At 36.1% G+C, this 17,738-nt stretch overlaps 2 protein-coding genes and 1 long non-coding RNA gene across 4 annotated transcripts; 2 read left to right on the plus strand and 1 right to left on the minus strand.

Moving 5' to 3' along the window:
- Positions 1-3,975: 3,975 nt before the first annotated feature.
- LOC129570598 (zinc finger protein 165-like) lies at positions 3,976-10,379 on the plus strand. 2 transcript variants are annotated; one of them, XM_055450270.1, is made up of 4 exons: positions 3,976-4,233; positions 4,531-4,697; positions 4,785-4,963; positions 5,089-6,581. In XM_055450270.1, the coding sequence occupies exons 2-4, from the start codon at positions 4,537-4,539 to the stop codon at positions 6,111-6,113; spliced, it is 1,365 nt and encodes a 454-aa protein (XP_055306245.1). In that variant the 5' UTR covers positions 3,976-4,233; positions 4,531-4,536; the 3' UTR covers positions 6,114-6,581. The 2 variants fall into 2 exon arrangements, with proteins under 2 accessions (XP_055306245.1, XP_055306246.1); XM_055450271.1 differs by lacking the exons at positions 3,976-4,233; positions 4,531-4,697; positions 5,089-6,581 and adding exons at positions 8,669-8,835; positions 8,918-9,093; positions 9,212-10,379 and having other exon boundaries at positions 4,888-4,963.
- On the minus strand, positions 6,780-7,331 carry LOC129570600 (uncharacterized). The gene is made up of 2 exons (XR_008688139.1): positions 7,178-7,331; positions 6,780-7,105 (listed from the first exon to the last, which is right to left on the minus strand). It is a non-coding gene; the product is annotated as an uncharacterized LOC129570600 (long non-coding RNA).
- A 1,402-nt stretch (positions 10,380-11,781) lies between the features above and the next one.
- On the plus strand, positions 11,782-15,304 carry LOC129570532 (zinc finger protein 569-like). Its single transcript, XM_055450182.1, has 3 exons — positions 11,782-12,810; positions 13,927-14,095; positions 14,172-15,304. The coding sequence occupies exons 1-3, from the start codon at positions 11,949-11,951 to the stop codon at positions 15,283-15,285; spliced, it is 2,145 nt and encodes a 714-aa protein (XP_055306157.1). The 5' UTR covers positions 11,782-11,948; the 3' UTR covers positions 15,286-15,304.
- The last annotated feature ends 2,434 nt before the right edge of the window (positions 15,305-17,738 follow it).

Below are 17,738 nucleotides of genomic sequence, written 5' to 3' on the forward strand. Positions count from 1 at the left end.
ATGAAATTAAAAGTGTGTTTTATTGTTAGTTTTTGTGTCATCTTCGGAAACACAATCACCTCACCCATCCTTTATAATAAATATGACGAGTAAATGTTCATTTTTATACAAATGGGACCGTAATTAACTCGACTTAAACATTAAAATGTTTGGAATTCAAGAAAATGTATTAAGTTTTGGTTTGAAAGCAATTTTGATTCGAAAAACGATTTTTTCTTGAAGAAAAAAGTTCAGATTTGAAGAAAGCAGAACAAAAATCGTTTAGAGAAACAAAATTTGATTCTAAATAAACTACCATTCAGAAGGCTGATCCAATTTCCTAATTAATTTTCCAGTGAATGGTTTAACTTTGATGTGTCCAACCTTGAGGGCGACAGTTTTCTAGCTAGCAATGACCGAAATCAATTTGCAAGCTCATTTTCCCGCTTTGCTGCTGATGATCCAAATCAATTTGATGGTGCAATTTCGAGCTTCGCTTCTGGCCAAACATCAAAAATAAGAGAAAGTGGACAAGCACTAGGGGCACGACAAAGACCAGCAAAGAAATATGTAAAAAATGCATGTTCAAGTATATGTGCTGAAGCTTGCCGAAGATATGGAAAGCGCAATAAGAACTCCAGTGGCTTCTGTGATGAGAGTGAAAGATGCAATTGCACGTGAAACTCAGTGGTTATTTCATATATGTGAAAGTGATAACTTTCATTAAAAACTTGTTAAATGTTGATTAATATGGTATGAAGTTATAACCAACGAATATTTTAGTTGAAAATAAATATACTTTTTTGGATTATTATGATTGTTTTAGTGTGAAAAGTAGAAATTTTATTTCATTTTTTCATTTTTAAGATCACACGTAAATCCAAAAAAAAATTCAATTTGGATTATTATGTTATTTTCACTCTTTTTTTTTAAATCAAGAAAATATTTCTTCGAATCGAAATTGAGACATAGATGCGTCATGTGGTAGCTAAAACCGATGTAGATAACAACAGTTGCGATGTGTGAGAGAGGAACGAACATACAATATTGATATTTTTGTCACCCTACGAGAATAAGCAAGGTAAAAATGTCCATAAATAAGATTCCTCGATTAGGAACTATTACGTTGCGTAAAAAGTTGAGTTTGAGTGTGTAATCGACATACGAATATTTCTAATTGAAAGAAAAATTAAATAAAAAGTAAATTTGATAAAAGAAACCAATTTTTATTGAATTTATGTTTATCTGTATTTAAAGCGACAGTATTGCCTGAAGTTATGCAATGGAGGGGAAACAAAAACCAAAGCGTTCATTCATCGTCGGGGCTTGAGCTGTTATCACCCACTTTTTTTCTTATTCCTATAAAACTGTATGAAAAATGAAACATATGTTCCGTGCGATTTTTTTCAACAGATGAATCATTTACCAATGTGAGGGATGTGCTTGTGTTTTATCAAATACAATGTATTGTCACCGGTAATCAAGTCCAAGAGATCATTTGATGCCCCGAATTGATGTAAATGAATCATTGGAAATAACAATTTAAACAAAGTCCATAAATAACATTAAAAAAGATTCCTTTCTCAATTCAAGAACGATTATGGTTTAGTAAAATAGCATACAAGTCCATTCTTATCTTAAAATGTGTTTAAATTTGATGAAACAAAATTTAAAATGTGATGATAATTCTTATCAATTGAAATCATAAAGAATTTTGGAAATTGGAAGCTTCTCTATCTTTCTTCTAGGGGGAAAGGACTGTTAGTATATTTTCTGTATTGACAAATAATCACAAGCATTTGCAGTGTAAATTTTGCACTGCGTAGTGTAGTGTTATAATTGTTGTTTTCTTTTGTTGCTTCGATTCATTCGTGGTGAGCATGGATAACCGTGGCAAATACGCGTATTTTATCTACCTTGTTTGATGTATTCGTATCTATTTATTCAGCACATTGAGACGCATTGACACATATTGATCCAAATTCGGTAGAATATGCGCTTATTTTCAGTATAAATGCGAGTATTATTTCCTTTTTCAACGATCGCGTCATTCAAAACTCCATTGTTATTATCAAATTATTTTCGATTTGCCTTATCAAAGTTATTTCTGGCGATTGGCACAACTTTCTTCACTTTCAATGTCTCTTCTAAATGGGCATTATAACCCGAAATCAGTTGGACCGATGAAATTCGGTATTATATTTCAAGTTGAAAAAAGTTTTAAATAAAATTTTCAATCAAATAATTCAAATTATTTGATTCAATTTAAATGGAATAATCATTGATTATTAATCAAAGTAGTTGAAATATGCGCTTTGGAAATTGCTTTGCTTTCCTTCGTTTTCTCTGTCGCAGTTCAAGCAGTAACGATGCCTCACCTGCTGATAAAAACATCGATTCTGGGTAAATTTTGCACAGAAATAAAGATTGAAGCTTCATTGAATCAATGAATCATTGATCTCTTTCTTTTCAAACTATTTTTCAGGTCAATTAAAACAACCGAAGGAATGACATCGAGGGGCGTGATTGGTCCAATAACGGAATTATGAGAAAAATCGTTTGGATTTTTCCACGTAAAAAGACGAAGAAGAAAATACTCAATAAAAAAACTGCGCTACAAATATACCGCGTGTATTCCCTGCGCACGCTACGTTTATACCATTTTCACGCTTACGCTTATTTTATACATAGTTTAATACAGAGCCGAAGGTATATTTAAGGCATATTTTTAGCGTGAACCGCATGCAAAGCATACGGATGGAATACGCTAAGTCAAAGTATTCTATCCGTGCGCAGGGAATACACGCGGTATATTTGTAGCGTAGTTTTTTTATTGAGTACTTCAATGTAATCAGTGAATTCACAATTCTATTTTAAAATATTGGAATACTCTAAAATGCGTCATTTCTGACGGTTTTCAAGGCAATGTTTTTAAAAATCTTGTTAAAATAAATGTCAACTGAAAGGAATGTTTTGTTCTTGTTGCAATATTATTTCCTAATTTTTTGCTCAGTCACAAAAGTCATTTTAAAAGACAGTTGGTAAAATTCGAACTTGAGATCTATCCAAGGGGGTAGACACAGTTTTCTAACGTACATGTTTTGACGAATTTGTCTCATTTTGCACCGAGTAGTTCCGAGTACATCCATGCATTTTAAATGTAAACTCGAAACCACTCAAAACACTCAGTTGACTTTGACAGTTCTCCGTGTATACTACACATTACACTGAACCAAATGGCACCGAGTAGCACCGAGTAGATTCCAGTATCGCCGAGTGTTTTTTGAGTATGAATTTGTGTCTAACCCTTTGGATTTATCCGTTGCAGATCCGTCCAATATTTGTTTTGTATTCATTGTGTGTTTGCGTGGTCTAACAAATAAAACCACTAAATTATTTCGTGTGAATTTTAATTTGATTGAAAAGCTTTTGAATGTAATGCCGTGTGTGAATTTAATTCTGCGTTTTATCGACAAATTCTGATGGGAAATATGTAATTGGAAAAAAGTTCAAAACAAGCGACATTTCGAGTTTCCATTGAATCTATCAGCTATGGAATCAATCACACAAGTGTAGAAATCAACAATGATTTTCATTGGATAGAAAATCACGAAAAAGAAAAATCCTGTATTGTTCGTTTGAAATGATTCAATTTTTCCATTTTTTATAAGTCGTGGAAAATACTCTTTTTTCATTGAAATTAACGACGGAATAAAATTGAACTGGAGTGAATGAAAACAACATATGAAGAAAGTGCTGAGCAAAAGGCAGCAAACATAGCGTTTTTTTTTAATGCGGAGTTGTATTAATAATACTTGAGTTTCGAAACAAAAAATGTTCAAAAACTTATTAAACTGTCACTTTTTAAGTATTCCTGCATTTTCTTATATTATATGCGTGAAAGTAACAATGGACATCGGTAACATCAAACACACAGCTGCACGACGTAGTCACGTTGAATTGTCAAACTTTCCACATGCTGCGCTGAAAAAAGACGCTCTCTGTTTGACAGCTCCTAAATTGTCACACATATTTCACACCGCATCGCATTTGCTGCATCGATTCTATTTTGCTGTAATTAAAATTGTGAAATTCTTAGTTCTCAAGCTAATAATCTAAATGAATCTAAGTCCAAAGCGATTATTCACAGCAATAAAACCGAATAGTTATTTACAATTAGATTGACAGTCGAAACTTTTCTAAAAAATCTCGCAAAAACTCGATTTTAGGACGATTAAATCACATTTGCACAAGGTAAGAGAGTCGACAGATTTGGTGAATGACGATGTTTCATGTACAATTTTGGAACAAAATAGAAAATGAATTCGTATCGATTCAGAATTTGTTGAATTCATTGAATGAGAATTGTTGATAATTTCAAACTGAAATTTTTCTGATTATGTAAAAAGAGTTCCACCTGTTTTCCAAAATACAGTGCACAAAGTGCCAACTCATACTCGATTCTAACCTCACTTTAACCAACACAATTCCATTCATATGAAAATTGTATTCACATTCACTGCGTTCTTACGTTTGGTTGAATTTCCACAGAAAACCATGTCGTCCAACAATTGGATGACCGTAATGGATAAGATGCTTCATGGAATTTCAAAGGAAGCCACATCATCGTTGCGAGACATTAAAAAGTGCTTTGATCAGGAGGGTCGCATCTTCGATGGAAAATTCAAGAAGTACTTTTTCCAAGTTTCAATGAACAAGTATGCATTTTTCGACATTTCTGCCTTAAATTGCAATTTGAGAAGCTTCATTCAATTGATTTATTTTGCTTATTCGATTAAAATTAGTTTGTCTGGGGTCTACTCTAACTTCGAAATGGAGCTAATGTTGAACACATCTCATACTGAAAATATTGTGACCGATAATGAAATGAATCCGAAAACCACTGATACTTCTACGCTCCACATGGATCGAATAGCTGGGAGTTCCAATCGATCGACATCCGAAGAAAATAGCATTCATGCGGGTAAATTTCTACTTGATATTTTTATCTATTAAAACCAGTGCAAATTAGGTCATATATTCAATTGAAATAATTCATTATTTTAATTCCATTCGAAAATTAACCTCCGAAACATTTGGACGTTCCAGTTGTGGTAAAGTCAGAAGGGAATGAAGCATCAGCCGATAACATGATTCTGATTCTCGACTCATCGGACGATGAGGAAAATTCACGTGAACACCCACTGATTAGCACAAGTCAGAAGGTGATCGCCGGCGGAAAAGCTGCTTCAGCAAATGACGTTATCATGGGAAGGGAATATGGTGCAATGACACCAATGAATCAGAACCAAAATGATAACAAGAGCAATGATGAAACTGCGTCTAATAATAAGAAAGATGATCAGACTGAGGTGAAAAAAGAAGCCAGTGAACCAAACAAGAAGGAAACAAATGATGACGATGACATTCCTTTGGTTCTCGTTCAAATTGGTCGACCAATTCCAATGAAACCGAGTGATGATCTGCTGGATGTGCATCCAAACGGTAAAATACAGGCTGGTGGAGTAAGCCACAATGAAAACGATGCAGCGGCTATCGAACGTGCCAGCGCAAGCGTGCAAGACACCAATTCTCATACGGTCGACGACACCCTCAAAAATTCAATAATAGCCAAGAAGACAATCCAAACGAATGTCAAGGCCAAGGCTGTAGTTTCAGTGGAGATGTCCTCAAAGGTAGCAAAGAGACACAAGTGCCGATTCTGTGAATATTCGAGCAACAAATGCTCACAAGTAAAAAGTCATGAACGAATTCACACTGGCGAGAAGCCACATCGATGCAGACGTTGCAACAAAGGCTTCGTACAAATAACACACCTTAAGCACCACGCCAAAGTTCATGCTAAAGAATTTGCCTTCCATTGCCTTGGTTGCTTTGAAGGATTTTCACAGAAGATCGAATACGATGCTCATGTCAAAGTGTGCAAAACACCACGATACGAATGTAATATTTGCAAGAAGAATTCGTTTGTGCACAAAGGTCATTTGAAAGAGCATATGCGAAGGCACAGCGGAGAAAAACCGTTCCGTTGTGAAGTCTGTTTGAAGCGTTTTTCCAAAAGAAGTAATTTGAATGTACATTTAAATAACATTCACAATCGAATTCGCCATTAATTTTCAATGCATTTTCCAAATATCTCGTTCAATAATTCAACTTCGAATGTCATTCGAACAACATACAAAATATTATCAATGCTTGAAATCGTATTCAATATCGATGGTCACATTCATCAATCATAATTGTCATTCTTTAAAAAAAATTCAATTAAAAACCGTATCTAAAACCATATTCATATTTAATAAGTGGACCATTTAGATAACACAGCTACGTATTTAGAGCTCTACTCGATTTGTTTATACAACAAAATATGTCATTCATGGACCTACCCCTGTTGATTATGACAGTCTAAAATTCAAAACATCATTAGAAACTATCACGAAAATGTAGGCAATTATTCTCATTTCATTTAAAGCAAAACGATTTAAATCATTAGTAGTTCAAAATTAAACTACCTTCGATTTCATCAATAAAAAAAATATATTTTTCAGACATTTTATTCGAAATAAAAAAATAGTAGAAAACAAGCAATTGTTTCATTTAAAGGTCATAGCCATTTGTTAAATTAAAACTACACAGGATGAAGTATGGCCATTTGTTCGTGTCGGCGTGACAACATTCTTTCCTAATATTTATTCCTAATTAATTGTATCTATTCGGTACAAATACTACAATGCTTTCCGTGAAACTGTGAATTCAACAAATTAAAACTTCAAACACAATTTTGGCTCGACTAATTTTTGATTTATTTATGCTTCGATCGCTAGCATGGACTGTTGCCTGCAGTGATTGTTATAGCAGCAATGATTCACGAAAATTCTTTTCCATTTTCCGAACTGAGCAATCAAATCGAATCAAATACTGACTCATGCAAGAAGAAAAACATTTTCCCTGATCACAATTGCCATTAAAGCACCAGCAAAGATTATCATTCACACAGCTACCACCACTTGAGCCTGCACCCATGCAAGCGAATGTGCATCTACTGTTTTCGCAAGGTAAACGAGCACTACGTCGAACTCTCATTCGTTCAGAAGTAGCAGCTAAACTAATGGAGTTAAATGCATGAATAAGAACATTAAATAATCTGATTCAGTATATAATTTTCGTTCAGTTTTACCCAGAGTTCTCACTGATTGACTGGCTGACTGCCTCGACACTGCTATTGCGCAAAGCAATGCCAAGAAGTAGAATGACAGCAAAGCACACTTTCGAATTCATTTTTAGCTTATGAATAACACGATCTTCCACTGAAATAACAGTTACGAACTGAAATCTACTGGCCGCTGTAGAGACTCATATACTCATTTTTAGTATCAAAGCTAGAACGAATACTACACAGATAACGGAATAAATATATGTTTTTACGATGATTCATTTGCGACGGTTTGTGATAGTAAAATATATTCTGTTTGAATGATTCACCAGGTGAACCACCAAATCAGGTGGATCCCAATAAATTGTGTTTTCACTCCACTCGAGATGTTTGTTCAGATTCATTGAATCTTGATACGTTTTTTTTAAATGAATTTTATGATATAAGTAATATTATAATGGGTCCAACGATTTTGTAAATTGATTCGGCATTAAATTCAAGTTCAATGTTTGCTTTGAAAATTAGCTGGAATGGAATTGGACTTGGACATAAAAATAACAAATGAATTGTCGTCAGTTGGGCTTGTGCATTTTGTTTATCATTGAAAGAAAATGCCAAAAGATTCTCAACAGAGAACAACTATCATTCACTATTCTTTTTAATGAGTAAAATTTGTGATTTAAATCTAAAATACTTGAATTTTGAAGCAAACAATGTATATAAATAATAAAATGGTAAAGTTTTAAATTTTCCCGCATTATCTTATGGCCTTATCACACGTTAAAGTAAAAAAGAAACATTGCTAACATAAGACGTAGCTTCACGACGTAGTCACGTTGGACTGTCTTTCTACGAGCTGCACTGAAAAAAGGCGCTCTCTGTTTGACAGCTCCTAAATTGTCACACATATTTCACACCGCATCGTATTTGGTGCATCGATTCTTTTTTTGCTGCAATTAAAATTGCGAAATTCTTAGTTTTCAAGCTGAAAATCGGAATAAATCTAAGTCCAACGCGATCATTCATAGCAATAAAACCGAATAGTTATTTGCAATTTGATTGGCAGTCAAAGTTTTTCTATAATATCTCGCAAAAACTCGATCCAAGGACGATCAGATCACATTTGCTATTTGCACAAGGTAAGAGAGTCGACAGATTTGGTGAAAGTCAAAGAAGGACGCAAATGAGTGAATTCTCCCTTACAATATAAATGCGTAGTTCAATTCCTTCAGTAACAACTTTCGGTGTTCTTTTTCATGTACAATTTTGAAAGAAAATATAAAACGAATTCGTATCGATTCAGAATTTGTTGCATTCATTGGATGAGAAATGTTGATAATTTCGAACTGAAATTTTTCTGATTGTGTAAAAAGAGTTCCACCTGTTTTCCAACTCACAGTGTACAAAGTGCCAACTCATATTCGATTCTAACCTCACTTTAACCAACACAATGCCATTCATATGGAAATTGTATTTACATTCACTGTGTCATTACTTCCCGTTTGATTTTCACAGAAAAACATGTCGACCAACAATTGGATGACCGTAATGGATAAGATGCTTCGTGGGATTTTAGATGAAGCGACGTCATCGCTGCGAGACATCAAAAAGTGCTTCGATAAGGAGGGCCGCTCCTTTGACGAAGAGTTCAAAAAGTACTTTCTCCAAGCTTCAAACAATAGGTAGCATTGTTTACCATTTCTTCTACTTCAGAATTGTGTTTTGTTCAATTAATTTATGTGCGGTCATTTGTTTGTGATTCAGTTTGGTTGCCGCCTACTGTAATTTTGAACTGGAACTACTGTTGCAAACACGTCATACCAAAAGCAACGCGGTCAATCAGGTAGTTCCCAATTCCATCGATAATTTCATGATTCACGTGTGTCATAATGATGCAGTTTCTAATCGATCGGTAGCTGGAGAAAACACCATTCAATCTGGTGAGTTTCAATTTCACATTATGCTTTTATTCAAACACCGAATAAATGTTGCAAAACTAGATTATATGAAAAATTGAATTAATGCAATGTTTTGTTTCGTTTCAATTCGTCACCAAAGTCGAGAAATGTTTAGAAAGTGCAGTTGCATTGGAGTCGGAAAGGGATGAAGCACCAGCTAACAACATGATTCTGATTCTCGACTCAGACGATGAAGAAAACTCGCGCGAAAAGCCGATCATGAGCACAGGTCAAAGAGTGGTCGCCGACAAAGAAATTGCTTCAGCAAATGGCGTTATCATGGGAAGTGGACATGGTGCCACCGCATCAATTAATCAGAACCTAAATAGTAGTTGCAACGATGAAGATGCGTCGAATAATAAGAAAGATGATCAGACTGAGGTGAAAGAGGAAGCCAGTGAACCAAACAAAGTGGAAACAAATGATGACGAGGACATTGCGTTGGTGCTCGTTCAAGTTGGGCGACCAATTCCAATGGAATCGAATGACGCTTCGATGAATGCGCGCTCAAACGGTAAAATACCTGTCAATACAATCAGAACCAATAGAAGCAGTGCAGCAACCTTCAAACGTGCTGATTTAATCGTAGGAGGAAAATCAAACAACACCAATATCTCCCCCAACAATTCGTCATCGAATAAGAGGGCAATGCGAACAAGTGCCGAGACAACAGCCTCCGCACAGATATACTCTAAGGTGGTAAAGAGACACAAGTGCCGATTCTGTGAATATTCAAGCAACTTTAAGGCGTCTGTTGGAAAGCACGAACGCATTCACACAGGCGAGAAGCCACATCGATGCAGCCGTTGCAGCAAAGGTTTCACACAAATGAACAGCCTTAAGCACCACGCCAAAGTTCATGCTAAAGAGTTTGCTTTCCATTGCCTTGGTTGCTTTGAAGGATTCACGCAGAAAACCGAACACGATGCTCATGTCAAAGTGTGCAAATCACCACGATACGAATGTCATATTTGCAAGAAGAATTCATTTGTGCACAAAAGGAATTTGGAAGTGCATATGCGAACGCACAGCGGAAAAAATCTGTTTGAAGCGTTTTAGCCTAAGAAGCAGTTTGAAAGTACATTTAAATACCATTCGCAATCGGATCCGTGGTTGAGTTTTTGGGATGTACCAACTGAATCTGAGCTTTAATAGCACTTAAAGCATCCAATATTCTACAAATTCATTAAGCGGCTGAAAGATACAATTTTTTCAATAGATAATTAATACAAACACCATTCAAAGTTCATTCATTCATTCATATTTTACAACCTAAAATCTTATTCATCATAAGCTATATTCCGAAGGTGCATAAATTTATAAAAATTGATTCAAACAAATGCCTTGAGACACATTTAATTTGAATTTAAATAAAAAAGTATTCGAAACAAAATTGGAAATAGTGTGTCTGGAATTGTTCCAGTAGGATAAATGAGAGTTAGAAACATTTTGATTCAAGGATTATTTTGCCAACGGAAGATCGATGCAAACTCATTGCTTCTTGACTTACATTCAGTATGGCCACTTGGAATCAACACCAAAATTAATCATCCGCTCAATTGGACCTAGCAGCTACTGAACACTACGCCGAAGCTTCTTTGATAGCTGAACTGTCAAACATTCTGTGTTTTCCGCGGTCTTTCATTACATTCTGACAGATGGCCCGTAGTTTGACAGATTTGCTCACTCTGTTCATTCACTTGCTGCATTGCACACCGTCCGCTCCAAATAAAGTCGAATATTCATCAATTTTGCTTTCCATAAATAGATAAAAGTGTGTTTTATAGATAATCATAGCTTATTTGGTTGAAATAGCGTTGACATTCTTTTTTTCTTTTGCAAAATTGCACACGAACAATTATAAATTCGAAGGGGTTCTATTTGCACAAGGTAAGTGTCCAGGCAGATACTCGATTCTCCGTAACAATAAAACCAAATGCCCATTTCTAATTTCAAAATCGGCCGCCTAGGAAATGGTACGTTAACACGTATTTCACCTCGGCCAACTCGCATTCGATCCAAACCTCACTTAAACAAACACCTTTTTCTTCCACATAGAAAATTGCATTGAAATTCACTGCGTCATTGCTTTTGGTTGAATTTCCACAGCAAAACATGTCGACCAACAATTGGATGACCGTAATGGACAAGATGGCAGCGGGCCTACAACGGGAAGCCATAGCATCATTGCGAGAAATTAAAAAGTGCTTTGATCAGGAGGGTCGCTCTTTTGACGAAGAATATAAGAAGTACTTTTTCCATGTTTCAAATAACAGGTAATTTTTTCTGACAACATTTTGTCAGGAATTGCAATTCCTGGGCGTCAATCAATATTTAGTTCATTTCAATTAGTTTGGTTGCTGCCTACTCCAATTTTGAAATCGAGCTATTGGTACATGCACTTCATACTGAAAGATATGGCAGCAAACAGATGGTTCTCAATTCCAACAACACTTCAATGCTTCATATTGGCTGCAGTGACACAAATTCCAGTCAATCTGCAGTTGAGGAAAACAGCATTCATACAGGTTAGTTTCAATGTCACATTATGCATTCATTTGAACTCTGAATTTATTGAGTCCAGTCAGTGTAAATTGGATAATACCTATACCTACCTAAATTGATGCAATCTATTATTTCTTTTCATTTCCCAAGCCGAGAAATGTTCAGAAAGTTCAGTTGTGTTGAAAACAGAAAGTGATGCAACATCAACCAACAGCAGCAAGATTTGTATTCTCGACTCATCAGACGATGAAGAAAATTCGCGTGAACCGGTTGTGAGCACAGGTCAGAAAGTGGCCCCAGGTGCAGAAGCTGCGTTGGCAAATGGCGTTATCATGGAAAGACATGGTGCTATAGCATTTTTGAATCAGAGCCAAAATAGTAAACGCAACGGTGAAACTGCGTCGAATAACAGGGACGATGATCAGGCTCAGGTGAAGAAGGAAGCCAGTAAACCAAATAAAACGAAAACGAATGATGACGAGGACATTTCATTGGTTCTCGTTCAAGTTGGTCGACCAATTCCAATGGAATTGAATGAAGCTTCGATGAATGCGCATTCAAACGGTAAAACACATACTAATGTAACCAGCCACAATGGAAGCTGTACAGGAGCGGTTGAACGTGCTGACACTAAAGCGCGAGGAAAATCAAACGACACAAATTCTCGTCCAGTCGACAGTGTCTCTTCCGAAAATTTGCTATCAAGTCAAATGGCAATGCAAATGAACGGCAAAACAGCTACTAGAAAACAGATGTACTCTAAGGTGGTAAAGAGACACAAGTGCCGATTCTGTGAATATTCGAGCAACAAGAACGGACACGTTGAAGAACACGAACGAATTCACACCGGCGAGAAGCCACATCGATGCAGACGTTGCAACAAGGGCTTCACACAAATGCAACACCTTAAGCACCACGCCAAAGTTCATGCTAAAGAGTTTGCTTTCCATTGCCTTGGTTGCTTTGAAGGATTCACGCAGAAGACCGAATACGATGCTCATGTCAATGTGTGCAAATCACCACGATACGAGTGTCATATTTGCAATAAGAATTCGTTTTTGAAAAAATGGGATTTGAAAGTGCATATGCGAAAGCACAGCGGAGAAAAACCGTTCCGTTGTGAAATCTGTTTGAAGCGTTTTAGCCTAAGAAGCAGTTTGAAAGTACATTTAAATAACATTCACAATCGGATCCGTCATTAGTTTTTGGGATGTACCAACTGAATCCGAGCTTTAAATAGCACTTGAAGCATCCAATATTCTACAAATTCATTAAGCGGCTGAAAGATAGCATTTTTTCAATAGATAAATAATACAGACATCATTCAAAGTTCATTCATTCATTCATTTTTTACAACCTAAAATCTTATTCATCATAAGCTTTATTCCGAAGCTGCATAATTTTAAAAAAATTGATTCAAACAAATGCCTTGTGACACATTTAATTTGAATTAAAATAAAAAAATATTCGAAACAAAATTGGAAATAGTGTGTTTGGATTTGTTCCAGTAGAATAAATAAGAGTTAGAAACATTTTGATTCAAGGATTATTTTGCCAACGGAAGATCGATGCAAACTCATTGCTTCTTGACTTACATTCAGTATGGCTACTTGGAATCAACACCAGAATCAATCATCCGCTCAATTGGACCTAGCAGCTACTGAACACTACGCCGAAACTTCTTTGTTAGCTGAACTGTCAAACATTGTGTGTTTTTCGCGGTCTTTCATTACATTCTGACAGATGGCCCGTAGTTTGACAGATATGCTCACTCTGTTCACTCACTTGCTGCATTGCACACCGTCCGCTCCAAATAAAGACGAATATTCATCAATTTTGCTTTACATAAATAGATAAATTGTAATTAAAAGTGTGTTTTATAGATAATCATAGCTTATTTGGTGGAAATAGCGTTGATATTCTATTTTTCTCTTGCCAAATTGCACACGAACAATTCTAAATTCAAAAGCGTTCTTTTTTGCATAAGGTAAGTGTGTCGACGGAATTGATCGAAAGTTAACTCGTAACCAAAACAAATCGGAAAATTGAGAGCAAATGTAGAAGAATATAAAATTGAAACCATTCAATGGAATTTTTAAAAATGATCCAAATTCCTGTTGGTTCGAAAGAAAATACTTCGATAAATTGAGAAGAAAAATAAGTTGATTAATGAACATGTGGTTGGAATTAACCTAACCTCACTCTGAATGATACGCTTTGTGTCATGGCTAGTCAGCACATTTTGTACTTCTACAGACACTTGCTATAGTGAAACCCACTAAATCATTGCTGTTGAATTGAATTTTTCAGACACCAAAATGTCGGCAAACGATTGGATGCGTGAAATGGATGAGATGCTCGCTGCATTTTCTCGGCAAGCATTAATCTCGCTCAGAAACATTCGAAATTGCTTTGAGAGAACCGGACGAACGTTTAACGAGGATTTTAAGAAATATTTTCTAGGTGCTTCAAATAATGGGTATGCAATTGTGATCGAGAAGCCAATTGCTTGCATGACAAAGTATATGATGAATGTTTGAACTTTCTGCTTTCAGTTTAGGTATGACTTACTCCAAGTTCGAAATGGAATTGCTGTTGAACACGAGCGCAATTAAAAGTGAAACTGTCAAAGAAGGTAATCGCGTCGTACATTCACCAAAATATCCAATTGGCCTAGGATCGACCAGAGTTGATGCCAATAAGCCAAATGGAACAGGCGACGTGGTTTTGATCGTTGATTCAGGTGATGAAGGTGATGTCATCGATGGACCAATCACGGACAGAGTCGAGGCAATGAAGGCGAATGGGAAAACGGCGGTGAATCTTGGTTCTAATCGAAATGAGGCTCGATCCAGATTAGTAGCATCATCAAACCAAAATAACAACGTTGTAATGGCGGAGGGAAAGGTGTCTGTCAAAACGGAGCCACAAACAGAACGAATCGGCGAAGACATTCCATTGGTTTCCGTTCGAGATGGTCGACAAATGCAAATTGGATGGAATGATTGTCCGATGAATACGCGTCCAAACGGTAAAACACAGACTGATGCAGTCAGCCACAAGAAGAACGATCTAGCGGCTATCGAACGTGCTGGTGTAAGCGTGCAAGGAAGATTGAACGACACCAATTCTCGTTCGGTCCACAACATCTCCTACAACAATTCGTTGGCAAGTAAGAATGCAATGCAAACGAGCACAATGACAACAACTCCCGCACAAATGTTCTCAAAAGTGGCGAAGAGACACAAGTGCCGATTCTGTGAATATTCGAGCAATCATAACCATCACATTAAAGTACACGAACGCATTCACACAGGCGAGAAGCCACATCAATGCAGACGTTGCAACAAATGTTTCACAAAAATGAACAACCTGAAGAGACATGCAAAAGTTCATGCTAAAGAATTTGCCTTCCATTGCGCCGGTTGCTTTGAAGGATTCACGCAGAAGACCGAACACGATGCTCATGTCAAAGTGTGCAAATCACCACGATACGAATGTCATATTTGCAAGAAGAATTCGTTTGTGCACAAAGGTCATTTGAAAGATCATGTTCGAACGCACAGCGGAGAAAAACCGTTCCGTTGTGAAATCTGTCTGAAGCGTTTTACCCGAAGAAGCAGTTTGAATGAACATTTAAATAGCGTTCACAATCGAATTCGCCATTGATTTTCCGGATAGTGCGTAAATGTACCAAATGAATCCACGTTTTCAACCACACTCAAAGCATGAAATATTTCAATTCATATAACAACCGAAAAGTCCAAAAAAAATTGTTTTCACCGTTAATTTTATTTTAATCATATTTTCACAACATAAACTTTGATTCAACATAAGCTATGTTAAGAAATTGTATAAATTGTAATGATTTCAAGCAAATATCAAAGAATTTCTTTCAAAAATGCAATTTTGAAACATTAGGAAATTCATTGACATTCCAACTTGGTGCAGAAATTTTGTTCTTCAACGCTTTTTGCAACCAAAATAGGGGATATAATGGTAATGATTTCGGGCTGAAAGCTACATAAAGCTTCAATCATTTCAGAGTTCAGTTTCTTGTGAAAGAAATTAAAACAGCTACCGAATCATTTTTTCACTTCAAAATATGTCAAAGACGAACTAATTTCGATTGTTATAATCAAAAATTCAAAAAAAATTATCATTAAAAATTGTATTACAAGTAAATATTCGCATTCAACGTTAAGAAACAATTCTTTATTGAATTTGTTTGTGAATTCAAATCAAACTAAATTTAGTTCTAGAAGTAAAGGAACTTTATTATTTCCAAATATTTTGTTCACAATGAAAAAAATGAAGAATTAAAAAAAGCAACAGTGTTAATCACAAAAAACAAGTGAGGAAATTTTATTCAATAGATTCGCATCGAAATGAAAACGAAAATGTTATCGGTGTAACGAATTGAACAAGGTAAGTAAACTACTTTCAATCACGACTTCACGACTTTTGGTCACGGTTTTTAGTCATGCTCACGATTTTTTCAGTTATACCGCCTAGTCAATTTTTCATCAGGTAACCTCATTTTTTGTATATGTTCTCCACGAGAACACCTTGATACTGCCCACATTAATGATGAAATTGCGATTTTCATGTTGCCATTAAACCCGATTTAAACTGTTGAGCTTGACGATATTTTCTAATTTTCTTTTATGTGCATAGTACATTAACGTAATATTTGTTACATCGAAATCGTGCATAATAAAGTGAAGAAAAACTGATGTGACAAGAAGATATGAAGCGTGATTAATTGATTTTTACTGAGCATAAATATCCGAAAACACAGACGCACTAACACAGACGTGTACTTGTTATAGCAAACTATGTGCATGATTCTCTCTATTTCTTCAACCAGTCTCCAAGTGTCGCTTTATTTTTTCTTGTTTGACGTTTTCTATCTGTTTGTACCGACGATCAGAGAGGCTGGTTTCAAATATAGTTGTGTTACTAATTTTTCACGTTTTCATAGCCCACTGTGAATATTCAATTATTCACTGTGTTCGTCAACCGGAATAACTTGAATCACTCTATGAACTGTATGACGCGGTGGACGCATTGTAAGTTCACCTCTTGGATGGCGAAAGGCGCAGAACAAGCGAAGAGTGGAGAAATAAATAAGTTCAATGATGCTCAATACGGAAATGCCCAAGAATAGTCCAAGCAAACCGCCACAGATGGCCAAGAAATCGATGATTGTGTACACTTCCACTCGCCTCACGGTGTCAACATGCATACCATTGAAATTGAACGCTACTACTGTCAATCTTCGATGATTTTTCCTTGAATCTTCTTGAAATTCATATCGAGCAAAGCTTGCTTTGTATCCGACCGATGTACATGCCGGTAGGCAATTGCATTCAATACGAATTGATTCGGTGATAAAGAACTTCCTTATAAGGCAGATTTATAACACCCAATGCTAGCACCGCCACAGATTCTAGTATTTTTATCTCCTGTAAAATAGAGTCATGAAGTTAGTTCAATCCCAAATCAACTATGTAAATCGAAACTACACAATTAACTCTCGAAATAACCGCATACTTGGCATGTGAAATTTCACGCATCCACATTCGGTTTTCGTGTAGTTCGCCAAACACTCTTCTTCACAATTGAGCTGCGTATACATTTTGAAGAAGCGCAAACGACGCTCCGAGTTGAAGAAACATTGTCGTCGACTCGGCGCATATCGACGTAGTCCGTCTGAGGTGGTGATCAATTTCGAATTGATTGCGAATGCATTTACTTTTGAGGGATGTATTTTGAAATAGGTTTGAGTCATTTTCAATATTTCGCCAGGAGCAGTCATTATTATTTTGAATCCTTGATCACGTCCGCCGCACTGACTATCGAAATCACTCTCAGAAAAGTCTAGATAAATTACAGAAGAAGAACCGCTGTCTGCAAAATTGTCCCGGTACGGATAATCGTTTTTATGAAATCCATCGTCATATCCATTTTCCATGCTCCAGTGCGACATATTTGGATTATTTTTCACGATCATCATTCCCGGAGCCATTCTGAAATTGAATATTTCCATGTCAATAAAATATTTGCCGCCCAAAGTACTACCCAAGCGTTAGTAGAATCTAAAACCAAGGTGTGAATAT

The sequence above is a fragment of the Sitodiplosis mosellana genome, unplaced genomic scaffold (assembly GCF_009176505.1).
Source record: "Sitodiplosis mosellana isolate CC-2019 unplaced genomic scaffold, AAFC_SMos_1.0 Smas_scaffold_61, whole genome shotgun sequence".
Classification (NCBI taxonomy): domain Eukaryota; kingdom Metazoa; phylum Arthropoda; class Insecta; order Diptera; family Cecidomyiidae; genus Sitodiplosis; species Sitodiplosis mosellana.

Bases quoted from the DNA above. Each gene is read 5' to 3' on its own strand.
- LOC129570532 (XM_055450182.1), top strand. From the start codon at position 11,949: ATGGAAAGACATGGTGCTATAGCATTTTTGAATCAGAGCCAAAATAGT. The intron at 12,811-13,926 runs GTCATTAGTTTT...TGAATTTTTCAG, and splicing joins TAACATTCACAATCGGATCC to ACACCAAAATGTCGGCAAAC. The intron at 14,096-14,171 runs GTATGCAATTGT...TTCTGCTTTCAG, and splicing joins CTAGGTGCTTCAAATAATGG to TTTAGGTATGACTTACTCCA.
- LOC129570598 (XM_055450270.1), top strand. From the start codon at position 4,537: ATGTCGTCCAACAATTGGATGACCGTAATGGATAAGATGCTTCATGGA. The intron at 4,698-4,784 runs GTATGCATTTTT...GATTAAAATTAG, and splicing joins TTCCAAGTTTCAATGAACAA to TTTGTCTGGGGTCTACTCTA. The intron at 4,964-5,088 runs GTAAATTTCTAC...TGGACGTTCCAG, and splicing joins AGAAAATAGCATTCATGCGG to TTGTGGTAAAGTCAGAAGGG.